A 15,131-nucleotide genomic window follows, 5' to 3' on the forward strand; every position below is an offset into this window, starting at 1 on the left:
CAATTGGGAAATTGTTTCATCTGTTAGCTAAATCAAAAGCTGACAACATGGGAACAACCGAAGCGAATGTTGACTGTTGTAAACCTGCGAGTATAAGCCCATAATGGTTTTGTCTGGCATTTTCATAGTAGGGATATATTAGCATTGATAGTGCTAACGCTTTTCTATCCCGTTCAGGAAAACAAAAAGCATACTTGTGTGTTTGCTTGAACTGTTTTTGTGCACCTTGTTCAGATTCTCCTCTTTCTCTTCACAGGTTTTACTGAAATGTCCTGCAAATTGTTTCTGCTTGAGTTTCTATATATTAGAAATCTGCTGCTATGATTTACTGTCTGTCATTCTCACAGACAAGAGATTTGTTTATGAGGGTTTAATGCACCAAATATAACGTCAACGTTGCCCTCCAGGTTCCAGAAGCGATCTTTTCTGTGGTCTAAAGAAAGCAGCTGCGTCTTAGCATTTCCAAATCCCTTCAAAGAGACCACCGAGCATTAGCCCAGCTGGAACCCCCTCAGTTTCATCATCACTTCCCCTTCAATGTTAATCTTCAGTTCCTTTTATTTACAAACATTTAACGAAAGTACGGCTTTATATTTTGTCCCTTATTTTAATCCAATGGGTTTTTTTGTCTTGTCTTGTCTTGTCTTGTCCTGTCAGTTTTGTCCCGTTTTTCTTTTCATGTTTGTCTTCGTTTCATCGTCGTATAGCATTTTGTGCTATGTTAGCTTAAATCCGACAGAGAGAGAAGGGTTCAGTTAAATGACTGCATTAAATAAATATATTTTTCTAGTAATAGTTTCTCCAAAGTAAAAAAAAGAAACAAACTTGCTGATGCTGCACAAGAGGGCTGCTTCTCAAAAGCTTTTGTTAGGCCGTCAAGCCTCAACAAAAGAAAATGTGCTGTAGATTTAGACCTCCATCCATCCATCAAACATCTGTCTTTCACCTGCCTTCTCCTGCCGTCTGTCATGAGGAGTCCCGATGTGATGTGTTTGGAGCTATTCAAACACAATCCCTTTTCTGTTTTTCCATCCAGTGCCTGAATCTCGAAAGACTTTCTGATTTCTTTACTGGAGTTAATTTATAACAGGGTTTTTCCTGTTTGATATCATCCCCATCGTGAATTCTGGGCCTTATACTCGAAAGTTTACAATGTCAGTGCTGTGTATAGCTAAGAAAACGGCTTTTAAATTAAGCAGGAACCACAAAATGAATGGCTCTTTGGAAAAACAAAGCCGCAGGAGCGCTGTTGTGTCCATGTTGTGTAGTCTTTCCCTCTGTCAGTCACATTGCTTTGTGGTCATTCCTGAGCGTGGTTTGGCTATGCATGTAGAATGTGGAGAACGGGACGAAAAAAAGAAAGAGGCTCAGATGAATGTGGACATGCATGGTCACACACACACGAACGGTTTCTTTTCAAGAAGATGCATTTCACCCTGGCTGCTGTAGAATCACACGTGATGAGAACGAGGATGTCAGAAAAAAAAAGGAATCTGGACCGATTTGATCGATGTTTATACAGAGCTATTTCTATTGAATGTGTACTTGCATGCCATGCATGAGCGGGAAGAGGAAACTTGAATTATTGTGCATGGTTGCATGGGAGAAAAGTCCCATTTAATGTGTGCATATACTTTTGAGGGCATAGAGAGTTAAATTTTTCATTATCTCCAAAAAAAAAATTTAAAATCAAGGCGGTCATGATCTTCTAAATGTCCTCATATTACAGTGAGCTAATATAATCCAAGACACTTTGCTTTATTTTTTTCATTGATTTATTACAAAGCTTACAGATATACAGTACCCTATAAATGTAACAGAAAACTGATGTCAGAACAATAAATACTGCTTGCAGTCACTAATGCAATCTGTTCTTTCAAGACTTTTTTCAAGTTGAATCTGTATTACAGACTTTGTCAACACCAACAGTATGTGAATCCGCATGTCTTTATTTCCTGTGTGTATTTGTGTTTGTGCATTTTGTGCACAGCCGTGTTCTGTAAACCTCACTTTAGTTTTGTTGTATGTGTGTACTGTGTACACTGTGTGTATGTGTTTGTACCACATGGTGGTGTGCCTTCACTCATTTTTTTTCTGGTGTTTACTGTCATTTGTTTGCATGTGTTTGTCTGTCTAGTTTCTCTTAGAGTGTTTTCCATGACTTTTAAAATCACTTGGTATTGAACTGGCAACAGTGAAAGTTGTAATTCCGTTGCGAGCGTACACTTTTATTTATTTGTCTTTTTTTTTTTGCTCACTAAATTGACGCCTTTCTGCTCATTAAAGAAGAAAACCAAACTCCGCTATCATAAAAATAAGAATATTTGCAATTAAATCAAAAGCAGACAGGGGGCTAAGGCTGCTTTGACAGACCACTTTTATTGGAAAGACTTGTGTTTGCCGTCTTGTGTTACCTTTTCATTGTAATTACAACTTGGATTTGGATTATTGATTTTGGGGCGTCATTCTATAGAGGCCTATAGAATGGCTGTGGAGTTTTGTTTGTATTTGTTTTTCAAGGCCTCCTGCACCCAAGGCCTTAATGGATGTGAAACTTTCAGCTCTCGCAGGTCAGCTAGCTGAAAGTGTGCCAAAACTAGTTCAAAAGGGGGACTAAACTTCTCTCCACCTCTCTGTCCCTTTTGATCCCTCCATTTTTCTTCCCCCTTTGACATCTCCTACCCTGCACCCCTGATGTATAGATCCGGGTGGTGAAAGCTTTCCGTAGCTCCCTGTACGACGGCATCGAGCGGCCCGAGTCGCGCAACTCCATTCATGACTTCCAGGCGCACCCGGAGTTCATCATCACGGACTCGGTCCACAACATCCCCCTGATCGACGAGACGGATGTGGACGACGAATCTGAGCGATCCAATCATAACCACGTGCGCGTGGCTCTCCGTCACCCTGTGGGCCCTCACTCTCAACCCCAGGCGCCCCAGAGGCCCCCTCGATCCCGCTATCCATCCCGTCCACTGAGGCAGCAGAGTCTGCCAGTCACCCTCAACTGCAACAACAACGCCGCCGCCGTCGAAAGCCGAGTCCACCTGGGACCGAATGACAGCGGGGCGCCACACACTCCCCACTGCCCCGCCAGCCCCCTGCACAGCCTGGAGACCTGCCTCTGAAGGAAGGTCAGAGGTCAAAGTCAGACTGCCTGCCTGCCAGACGGACAGAATAAGCGCTTAGGATGTTTCTGTACCTACTCTTTGTTCCTATCACAGATTCACTGCTTCAAAATGTTTCAGTGGTTCTTTACAGTATCTTGTGTGACCCAAAGACAATCCAGCATGAAAGTGACCAATTTTGTTCTCATACAGTATGTTGCACTTGAACAAACGACACCCAAAAACGACGAGGTGGATCTTCGTGTATCTTAAAGCGTGGACTCTTGACTAAAGATTTTAAAGACTGAGCCTAACGAAAGTGTACAAATGAAAAAAAAAAGAAGAGAAAAACATGTTTATTTGAGGAGAACTCCTTTCGCCTTTTAATTAAAGGGATAGTTCTGCCCAAAAATGAAAATGTACTCAGTATTTACGCAGCCTAAAGTGGTTTCAAACCTTTTATTGGTTTCGTTCTTCTGTTAAACACTAAAGAAGATATTTTGAAGAATGCTAAAAACCTGAAACCAATGACTTCCATAGTAGAAACAACAAATGCTATGGAAGTCAGGTTTCCAGCATTTTTCAAAATATCACCTTTTGTATTCAACAGATTAAGTCAAATAGGGTTTGAACAAGTAAACGGTGAGTACATGACACAGTTTTCCACTTTTAGGTGAACTATCCCTTTAATAACATTATTGTTCCAATTATTATAGTGGTTCTATTTCTGCTAAAACTACAAAGATTAATACTACAGTTACTATACTCCAGTTATTCATCGTTTAGCTTTATATAACTATGTTTGTATGTATGACGCAAGTCTGTATGTATGTGTATTTGTTTGTTTGTTTGCTGTTGTTAAAATCCGTGTCTATGTTCTCATTGGTTCCACACGTGCCCCTCTCTCTGTTTTCTGTGTTAGAGTGTGATGTTTATGTCCAATTTAAAGAAGAAAATGAAATTACAGAGCATATATCAGCAGCATAAATAAATAAAAATAAATCTAACCATTGGAGGAAAATCTTATAATGCTTGCTGGAAATGACGGGTGAAGGTGCTAGAATGTAGTGTTCACCCATTCTTAAAAAACACCACATATTGCACTTCAGAAAGAAGGTTGAGTTCCCAAGGATCTCAAGAACGCAAAGGTGATGGTCTGTAGTCTATAGATCATTTTGAGGATGTAAACAAAACAATGGTCCCAACGTATTTTCTGTTTCATATTTTTAATTTCTAGAGCTTCCGAGAATCCAAAATGAGCCACATATTGATAAATAATGTTATGAGAGCTGTTTTAACATGAAGTTATGATTGAATTGCCTCTTGTAAGTTATGAAATAGTTTGATAACAAAAAGGAAATGTTCATGGGCCAATCACCATATGAAATGGTCTTTATAATAATACATTGTATTACATTTCTCTGCAGGGAAGCAGACAAGAAAGCTAATCAAGAATAAAAAAAAAGCATTAATATGGTCTGAAGTCAGATAGTAGAACACATTTCAGGAGTAAAAGAAATAAAAAAAAAATTAAGCTTCATGGAAAATAAAAATTGTCAAAATGATTTGCAGCCACTATAACAGGAATCTGCCCAAAATATTTTATGGCTGTAAAAATTATGATACATAAAAGATTTTTATTTTTAGTTCCTTAACTGGCACACCACATTTGGAATGAATTCATTCATTTCCTTCAGCTTAGTCCCTTTATTCATCAGGGGTCGCCACAGCGGAATGAACCGCCAACTTATCCAGCATATATTTTACACAGCGGATGCCCTTCCAGCTGCAACCCATCACTGGGAATCACCCATACACTCAATCACATACAGCCAGCGAGATTAGTTTATTCAATTCACTTATACTGCATGTCTTTGGATTGTGGGAGAAATTGTAACACCCGGAGGAAACACACAAGAACACGAGGAGAACATGCAAACTCCACACAACTGCCAACTGGCCCAGCCGGGACTCGAACCAGCAACCTTTTTTGTGTGAGGCACTGCTACCAAGTGAGCCACCGTGTCACCCATTTGGAACGCACACTTGGAAAATGTAGGGGATTAATACATAGTTTTTCAAGAAACATTTAGGTGATTAAATATAGGACAAAATAAAATCAGAGTGCGTTGAACCCTTTAATCGTAGTGTATCGGTAAAAAAAACCACAGACTATACAAAATAACTACAAATGCACCATTTACCATAATAATTATATTTTAATTTAAAGCTACTGCAACCAGTAATCAGAGCATTTCGCTATTAAATAAGCAACGTATATTAAAGATAGTGTGCAATTTTTTTAACCCACACAAAAGTTCATTCATTCATTTTCCTTCAGCTTAAGGCTGATTTATACTTCTGCGTCAAGCGCACGCGTATGCTACGGCGTGGCCTACGCCGTGGCCGTTGGGGGTCGCTGACGCACACCTCTCAAAAAAATTGACGACGCGTAGCGCAAGTTCTGTGATTGGCCGGCTTGGTAACGCTGACGAGTGTGGGCGGGACCGAGAGTCGCGCGAGCCCGATGGAGCGATTGTTTGACCAAGAATAATTGTGTAATATTAAGCCACAAACAACTGACTAAACTTGCTATATTGCTTGTTTGTCATAATGTTGATTATTTTATATGATCGTTTCCAATTATATTTCAGCTAATGGATCAGATGACATAACCTATCGCACGCATTATAATAAACAGATCGTTGTTATCCCTTTGTGATTTTTTACACAGACTTTTAATTTCAGTCAGCCAGTCCCAGGGCTTCCAGTTAATTATCATCACACATATGGTCATCCTATACGAAATCGCCACGTTTAAGATCTGAGTTCTTTAAAAAAGAAAGAAAAAGAAACTGCGCTTCACTGCCTGGCTGAGATACAATATATATTGGGTCTCAGACCAAACAAGAGGCACTGCATTAAATTATATTTTCCCCCGCCGTGTCTTTAACATATGTAAATAAATTTTACCCCAGTATTTTCAATTGAGTTTCTGAGCTAGCCTGCTGTTAATGATGGCACCTGGATTTAAATGCTCTTTCATCTCTTTTTACGCTTTAACAACCAAATGAATGCTTAAGCCTATTTAACTGAATGCATTGTAATTGCATCACAACACCGATGCTATAAAATGAACCTTGTGAGACTAAAAATAGTCACATTAAGCTTCATCATTGGCTAAAACACACTAGCTGTGCATTTAACCCATTTCCATTTCGAGTGTTCTAGATCAAGCTGATTTGCGTTTTGCCAGCTTGACACAACGATGACTTTTATTCTGACACCAGACACCGGAAGCATTTTCCGGAAGTCCGCGAGTTCTGCGCTGAACCTGCAGATATTCAAAACAATCATGTTTATTTTGTTTTAAAAAAACAAACAAACAGTGACTTAAATGCACGATCATTGGTGTGGAGACAGAATGTGCCAGTTATACTGCGATACAAGTGACCGGTTTTAGGTACATGACGACCTTTATATTATATTCAACATTGCTTTATTATGCTACGATAAGTCTACAAAATGCACTTTGTTAAGCAGTTTCCAACAAAGAGCTTATTCACTGCAGTCAACGCTGTGTAAAGCGTACATAAGTTACAATGTCAATGTAAAAATAATGTTTAAACCGTCCACCCTCTCATTTTGTTTACTGTTTAGCAATAAACGAAACTATTATAAACGAAAAGGAAACTATTATTATAATGTCAGAAAGTTGACACAGCTCATTTACTTTCTGTTATATTGAACTGTAATGTTCTAAAGCTCTGATCTTTACTTTTAGTTTGCTGTTTAGATTGCTAAAATAAAACTCAATGCATTAAACAGCAGATTACAATAATATGTTTATCCAAACCCCACAGGTTCAAACTCTTCAACATGGAGAACACTGTAGTTTATATTCCTAAGGAAGCGTGTGTTAAAAACATCCCTTTACAGTCTCTGTCCAGCTCTTTGTCCAGGAAGATCAGCGTGGCTTTGTTTCAGCATAAATCTCGAAAGCAGACAGTGACCTGGATCTGCCCGGTCGAGCTGCGGCAGAAAGAAGCATCCCTGGGCAAGGGGAGCAGCAGACTGAGGCCGCTGCTCACCCAAATAACCCCAGGTCAGTTTCTACTGCCGGTTGTGAGCTCCAGCATCACTGCCTATAAGGTCTTGAGGACGGATTTGAAGACGAATAAACCTGAAGTCCAGTTCTCGGGGCAGGAGGAGACTGAAGTGACTTCTCTGACCAGCATCAGGAACTCTGTTCAACGCAATGCCATCATTGTGTGCAATGGTCAGATCTTCCTCTCGGTCAGGAAGACGCGCTGCAGGAGAGTTACACTGCAAAGCTGTCCATCAGCACCTGAAGGTGTGGGTTCTGCTTCTTCAGGTCAACACCAGCAGATAAACAACACAGATAGTTGTCAGGCTCAACTACTGAGAGACACTTCAGACTCACCACAGCAGAACCAGGTAGGATATGTTCCTCCTTTTTATGTAATTTTCAGGATTGAGGTAAAGTTGGTTTTATATTCGCACATTTGTTTAGTGACAACTTGTGACATGCTCCCTATATTGTTTACTACGCTACTTTGAATATTTGGTCTGAAATCTCATGTAAGAATGACTTCAATACAACATTAGCACTATTTATTTAATTATGAACAATGCTTTGCTTTAATAGACAACAGCTGCTTATAGGATTTCCCTAGTTAGAGTTTGCAAAGAATACTATAAGAGAAAGTCTGAATGTGTGAATCTCAAACCTACATTACATCAATGTTTTCAGGCTAACCTGAAGCAAGAAGGTGTTATTTTTGGCTTTTTTCACCCAAAATGTCAATTCTTTGTCTTTTCTCTGTCGAGCATGAAAGAAGATATTTAGAAGAATGCTGAAGTCATTTATTTCCTACTCTGGAAGTCATTAAGAGCCAGCAACCGACATTCTTCAAAATATTTTCTTTTGGGTTGAACAGAAGAAAAAAACTTTTAATGATTATGCATTAATTCTGAGACTTTGAAAATGCATCGCTATTCTCTTGAATCGATTCTGCGTTTAGATTTTACAGTAATGGTGTTCTAGGCTAGTTTTTAACTGTACTCAAATGCACACGACAAAGTTGGCTTTTATGTGAGGAGATGAATGTAAACACACTAGCTCACTATGTGTAGCTCACTCTTTTAATTCACTTGAACCTTTTCTAACTTTAATAATGATTATTAGAGGTTCAAGTGGTATTTGTTAGGAGTTGGAGGCAAGTAGAGTATGGCTGTTTGTAAAGCATACAGCGCTATCTGCTGTTTAAAACTAAGCTCAGAATCAATTCAAGAAAGAATAGTAATGCATTTAGCAAGTTTTTATGACCTGTATTATGCGACTGAATTAACCATCCAAAATAATAATGCTGGTGGTGTTTTTTCACCTGAAAAAAAAAAAAAAAAAACCTTACGAAGAGCTTATGAAATGTGTACAGGGGTCAATACAGCACCAGACATACAGCAGAAAAACAATATATATATATATATATATATATATATATATATATATATATTTATTTTTTAATTATTATTATTTTTTTAGATATACATACATACATATATGTGTTTATGCATGTATATTTGTATTAATACAAATATACACTTGGTTAAGAGAAGCCATAGACATTTCTTTAAAGGTCCACGAAACCCCCCTGTCTCAGCAGGGTGTTTTCACACCTCTAGTTTGAAAAAGTCAGGAAAGTGGGTGTGTCCAGCTCTGTTTAGGTGGGAGTGTCGGGGGAGGGAAAGAGGGAAGGTTTTGCATAAAAATGGGAGTTTCTGCGCTGATATTCACAGAGACAAAACAAACACACAGACACAGGGACGAAAGACGGTGACTGTGTTTACATGGACAACAGTAATCAAATTATTTGCCAAATTATTAGTTTTTCGACTTTAACTGCAGTTTGGCACTTTCACTTCATTCAGGAACGTTTCATTCATGCTCCCTACGTGACAAACGAGATATGTGAGGAACTGCTGGAAGGGTGTTGTTTTAATGGAATATTTGATACCGCCACAGCGAATGGGAGAACAAAAAAAACTCAGCATTTCTCGGAAAGATAACTTTCCACTCATGGACAATAAAGATAGTAAAGTAATAAGCACACAGACACATAACCACATATACTTAGTGGTTCCTTTAACACAATCTAAAATCAGGTAACTGACCTCTTGCTAAAAGATATATCATGTTTTTTTTTCCATTGTTGTCAATCTTAAAATAGATCTCAATGTCACGCTGCAGGGAATCTAGAAGTAGTGTCTGATAAAGATGCATAATGGTATGAAGCATAACCATCTTTGAATTAAGAAGAATCTAGAAAGGACATCTGTCAAACTCACGCATGACATCCTTTTTACATCAGCTAGTTAACATTGTTCAGAAAAAGTGTTTTGTGCTATATTAAGTATTATTTGCTCCACGCTTCATGGATTTCTTATTGTTTTAAATCGCAGGATTTTATATTACAGGTTCAGGATGTTCAGCCTCCAGACCAAGAACTTGACCCTAACACAGAGAATTCTCCACTTGTGCAGAAAATCTCTGAAGAAATGCCTGAGCAATGCTGCACAGAGGAAGAGTGTCAAAAGGTCAAGCTTTGTCTTTTATTTCACTTTGTATGCAATTAGTTTTGGTGATTAATATTAAATGTTAACATTAAATAGCTTTAATTGTTTTGAAAATACATTTATTTTTGCCTTAAAATGTCCATAGAACTCAAAGAGTGCTTCAAAATCACCACTGTCTGCCCTGCCTTCTACAGTTACAGGATTTAAAATGTATTTATTTAGTTTTTTTTTTATTTGTCAAGTGCTGTTAAACAGAGAGATAATTGAATTAAACACAATTGAATTAAAATATAATTTGAAGCATAATTAAACTAATATCTAATAACTTTATTTTGAGTTATTTTGCAAGATACTAGTATTCAGCTTAAAGTGCAATGTAAAGGTTTGATTAGGTCAACTATAAGCAAATACTGTGAAAATTTGTTAAACTGTTGAACATTACTTGGGAGATATTTGAAAAAAAAAATTAAATTCACTGGACGGCTAATAATTTTGTCAACAAAATGTACATGGATTATTATTAGCATCCCCTTGTATCATTCCTAGTTTTTGAGCAAATAACCTGCAGGGTCATCTAATCAGTCATAGATGTTTGCTAAAGTAAAAATATTTAGAATTTTCTTTTAACTGAAAGGAATACACAAATAAAGAAAAAATGAAATATCATGGATGTTTACTAACTGATTTATTTAACTATTTTGTAGAGAGAGATATTTGAAGCCAAAGAGCTAGTGCAAGCAGCTGACTTCAGCTTTACATTCTAAAAAAGGAGGAAATGCACTAATTTATTCCCACTTAATTTTGCATGCCTGTAATAAGTTGTATTTTAGATATCTTAATACCTTTTAAAATATTGATTCTGAGATTTTAACAAACAGGTTGTAACATATGTTTATATTTATTGTCATTTCTTACACATTCCTTTTGCAATCTTCATTTTAAAGGCTCTATATAGTGTAGTTGAGCCTTAGTGATAAGCGGGGACTCTATAGCCCCTTTCACACATACAGACCTTTCCAGAAAATTACCAGCAATTTTCTGGAAAAGGTCTGTATGTGTGAACAGGCCCTTTTTGAAAATACCGGTAACTTCATTCTGGCTATTCTGGATATTTACCGGTATCACTGTGTGAAAGGGGCTTATGTCTAATGTGACTCTGTTCAAATTGTTGAATCTTCTAAAAAACCTTGCATACAGCTGATCCTTATTGTATTTAAAGCTAAATGTCTGAAGAAATGTAGCTTTTTAAGAATCTAAAATTTGAATAATGTTGTTTCTGAAATTTCTGTATCTTTGGGAAAGTTATCCCCCCACCTCTGAAAATGAACATTTCTTTTCTTGTTCACCATTTACTGACATTCAAGAGGTTTTAAGCTTGTATGATTTTCTTTCTTTCTGTTGAACGCTATGGAAGATATTCTGAAGAATGTTGGAAAAAGCAGCCTTTGACATCCATAGTAGAAACCAAAATTACTATAATTTTTTTTTGATATATCTGTGGCTGATTTTTCCTCCAACAATTTTCAGTAGATCTTGCATTGTGTTCAACAGAAGAAAGAAACAGGTTTTGAACAAGTGAAGGATGAGTAAATGAAAACAATGGCTGCATCTGAAATCTCTCTGTCTCCTGCTCGGTCACGCTTTTCTGTGGCAATTCAAAATCGCTGTTAAAAAATCATTAAAAGTGGGTGGGGCATGTCCCCAGTGGAAGTTACACCCCTGTGTATTTATGTGTGTGCATGTATCTGTGAGCACTCACACACACAACCACATACACACAGCGGTTCCTTAAAGACAATCTAAAATCAGTTAACTGACCTCTTGCTAAAAGATATCAGTCATTATGTTTTTTTCCATTGTCGTCAATCTTACTGTAAAGTGGATCTCAATGTCATGCTGCAGGGAATCTAGAAGCTGTGTTTGATAATGATGACTATTAAAAAGCATCACCAGCTTTGAATTTAAAAGGATGTCAACATCTGTCAAACTCACGCATGACATCCTTTTTACATCAGCTAGTTAGCACTGTTCAGAAAAATACAAGTGTTTTGTGCTATATTAAGCATTATTTGCTCTATGCTTTATTGATTTCTTATTGTTTTATATCACAGGTTCAGGATGTTCAGCCTCCAGACCAAGAAATTGACCCTAACACAGAGAATTCTCCACTTGTGCAGAAAATCTCTAAGGAAATGCCTGAGCAATGCTGCACAGAGGAAGAGTGTCAAAAGGTCAAGCTTTGTCTTTTATTCACTTTGTATGCAGTCAGTTTTGCTTTAAATGTTTTGAAACAGCATTTTATTTTTCCTTAAAATATCCATAGAACTAAAATAGGAGTCCATAAAAACCAGCACTACCTGTCCTACCTTTTTACTAATCTACAGTTACAGAATTTAAAATGTTTTTATTTTTAATATTTCCCAAGTGCTGTTAAAGCAAGATTTTTAAATATAATTGAATTAAACACAATTTAATAAAAAAATATTTTAACAATTAAACCAATTTCTAGTAACTAATTCTTTCGTCTTTGCCATGATATTTTACTAGTTATTTTTCAAGATACTAGTTTTCAGCGTAAACTGTAATGTAAAGTTTTGATTAGGCAAATGCTGTGAAAATTGTTAAACTGAATTTATATTTAAAAAAGATTTTAAAATTCACTGGACAGATAATAATTTTGTCTCTAAATGTACATGGATTATTATTAGAATGCCCTTATCATGTTTTATAATTGAGCAAATTACCTGCAGGGTCATTTAATGTCAGGGTCATTCAATTTAAGACAATCTAAAATCAGTTAACCGACCTCTTGCTAAAAGATATCAGTTATTATGGTTTTTTCCATTGTCGTCAATCTTACTGTAAAGTGGATCTCAATGTCACGCTGCAGGGAATCTAGAAGCTGTGTTTGATAATGATGATAAAAAGCATCACCAGCTTTGAATTTAAAAGGATGTCAACATCTGTCAAACTCACACATGACATCCTTTTTAAATCACCTGGTTAACACTGTTCAGAAAAAAATATTGTGCTATATTAATTATTATTTGCTCTAGGCTTCATGGATTTCTTATTATTTTATATCACAGGTTCAGGATGTTCAGCCTCCAGACCAAGAACTTGACCTTAACACAGAGAATTCTCCACTTGTGCAGAAAATCTCTGAAGAAGAGTGTCAAAAGGTCAAGCTTTGTCTTTTATTTCACTTTGTATACAGTCAATTTTGTTGATTAACATAGTTACTTTAAATGTTTTGAAACAGCACTTTTTTTGCAGTGCATAAAATGTCCATAGAATTAAAATAAGAGTCCCTAATTATGACCACTGTCTATTCTAATAATCTAATCTATGGTTACAGATTTTAAATCATTTCTTTTTTATATATTTCCCTACTTCCCCAAGTGCTGGTAAACAGATTTTTTTAAAACACATTTTTAAACATAATACACAATTTATTTAAATGTATTACTGTAAGCATAATTAAACTTATGCTTATTATATTTTACTAGTTAATTTTAACATAAGAGTATTCAGCTTTCAATGGCGGGGTTTTTTTTTCAACAGTTTTCAGTAGGTCTTGCATTCTGTTCAACAGAAGAAAGAAACAGGTTTGCAACAAGTGAAGGATGAGTAAATTAGAAAATAGTTTGCATCTTATATTGCCTACTACTCCAGTAGGTACTGAATTTGGATATACTATACGCTACCTGACAAAAGCCTTGTCGTCTCTCCAAGTTTTAGGAACAGCAAATAATAACTTGACTTCTAGTTGATCATTTGGTATCAGAAGTGGCTTATATGAAAGGCAAAGGCCTCTAGATTACGCTTATTTTACCAAAATAAAATATGATCATGCCTTGATTTTTAATTATTTAATTAGGACAGTAAGGTCTGACTTTGCTTAGACAAAAGTCTTGTCACTTAACAGAAATAATGTACAGTATAGAATATAAAGTCATGGTTCAGTGGAAAAAGAATTAATATTGTGTATGACGCCCATGAGCTTGGAGGACTGCATCCATAAATCTCTGCAATGACTCAAATTACTTATTAAAGTCATCTGGAATAGAAAAGAAAACCTTCTTGCAGGACTCCCAGAGTTCATCAAGATTATTTAGATTCATCTTCAATGCCTCCTCCTTCATCTTACCCCAGACATACTCAATAAAATACATGTCTGGTGACTGGGTTGGCCAATCCTGGAGCACCTTGACCTCCTTTGCTTTCAGGAACTTTGATGTGGAGGCTGAAGTATGAGAAGCAGCGCTATCCTGCTGAAGAATTTGCCCTCTCCTGTGGTTTGTAATGTAATGGGCAGCACAAATGTCTTGATACCTCAGGCTGTTGATGTTGCCATCCACTCAGCAGATTTCACACATGCCCCCATACTGAATGTATCCCCAAACCATGATTTTTAATTATAAGTAATTAACTAATTTGGTGCCATTTTAAATCTGTTAAACCCCTTGTAATGAATGGTATTTTGTCTGTGATTTAACAGGAAGCCGAGCTGACCTCAGAGTCCAGGTCACGGAGCAACACACCACTAGAAGCTCCTTTGGATCTGGAGTCCAGTCACGAGGCCTCGTCTATGGAGGTGACTGATTGCCAGCCCCAAATCCTCCAGCAGATCCTCCAGACCTCCTCTGGCATCTCACAACAGCCTGAAGCAGCAGGTGGAGACGGAAAGACAGATCAGGATGACAGTGAGCGTTTAGAGGCCGTGGAGCTCCCCAGGGCCGAAAGCTGTCTTACGTTTGATTTTCAACAGTTGGCCCACGAGGAGAGAATCAACCACCTACGAGCTCGGCTGAGGCAGAAAGAAGCCGCGCTCAGCATCTTTAATTTAAAGCCCACAGATCAGATTTAGAGGATCAGGATGTTGCATAAAATCAGGTAATAAAGTTCTTTATGCATCATTGCGTTTTAGATGCAAACTTTAAAGGATGAGGGCATTCTTTGATTGAAATATTTGCACAGATATTATCATGTGAGTAAAGTGATCATTTGCACACCATTGCCAGACAAATTCACAAACATTATATGGGATAAATATAATGACTTCTTTGGGAATTGCATGTTTGGTTTTGCACGGGTATCATAAGAATCTGGATTTGCTTTAGCTGCTTTAATTCTCCGTTCAAATAAAAAAAGCTTCCTATCATACTGAGCATTAGTCATTTTATTTTATGAACCAATTGGAGTACCCACACGTCTGATGGCTGACATAACGTCTTGTCTTTATTTTATCTGTAAGCATGTACTTTGTTAGTACACTCTGATTGACTGTGAACGTGTTCCTACATCTATCTTCATGCTCATTTATCATTAGCTCAAGCCTACACACTCCAGAATCACCCAACCGGCTTCTGGCTGAGATACACTCCTGATAACTTCTTTCTCTGCTGTCGTCACTCTTTAGATGAA

General features: G+C 37.2%; 2 protein-coding genes across 12 annotated transcripts in view; both read left to right on the top strand.

The window, feature by feature from the left end:
- The window catches only part of atp2b3a (ATPase plasma membrane Ca2+ transporting 3a), a 48,913-nt gene extending 44,783 nt beyond the window's left edge, over positions 1–4,130 (top strand). For 4 of the 7 annotated variants that reach the window (XM_056463944.1, XM_056463946.1, XM_056463945.1 and 1 more), the window contains one exon: positions 2,703–4,130. In XM_056463944.1, the coding sequence (XP_056319919.1) occupies positions 2,703–3,128 (426 nt within the window). In that variant the 3' untranslated portion in view covers positions 3,129–4,130. The other 3 variants (XM_056463948.1, XM_056463950.1, XM_056463949.1) reach the window with 2 other exon arrangements.
- A 2,266-nt stretch (positions 4,131–6,396) lies between these two features.
- Positions 6,397–14,868, top strand: si:dkeyp-110g5.4 (uncharacterized protein LOC561637 homolog). Of its 5 annotated transcripts, none has more exons than XM_056464424.1 (6): positions 6,401–6,570; positions 6,971–7,565; positions 9,591–9,725; positions 11,816–11,935; positions 12,794–12,886; positions 14,206–14,868. In XM_056464424.1, the coding sequence occupies exons 2-6, from the start codon at positions 6,987–6,989 to the stop codon at positions 14,572–14,574; spliced, it is 1,296 nt and encodes a 431-aa protein (XP_056320399.1). In that variant the 5' UTR covers positions 6,401–6,570; positions 6,971–6,986; the 3' UTR covers positions 14,575–14,868. The 5 variants fall into 5 exon arrangements, with proteins under 5 accessions (XP_056320403.1, XP_056320401.1, XP_056320402.1 ...); XM_056464425.1 differs by having other exon boundaries at positions 9,606–9,725; XM_056464426.1 differs by lacking the exon at positions 12,794–12,886 and having other exon boundaries at positions 6,399–6,570.
- Positions 14,869–15,131: the final 263 nt, after the last annotated feature.

The sequence above is a fragment of the Danio aesculapii genome, chromosome 8 (genome assembly GCF_903798145.1).
Source record: "Danio aesculapii chromosome 8, fDanAes4.1, whole genome shotgun sequence".
Lineage (NCBI taxonomy): Eukaryota > Metazoa > Chordata > Actinopteri > Cypriniformes > Danionidae > Danio > Danio aesculapii.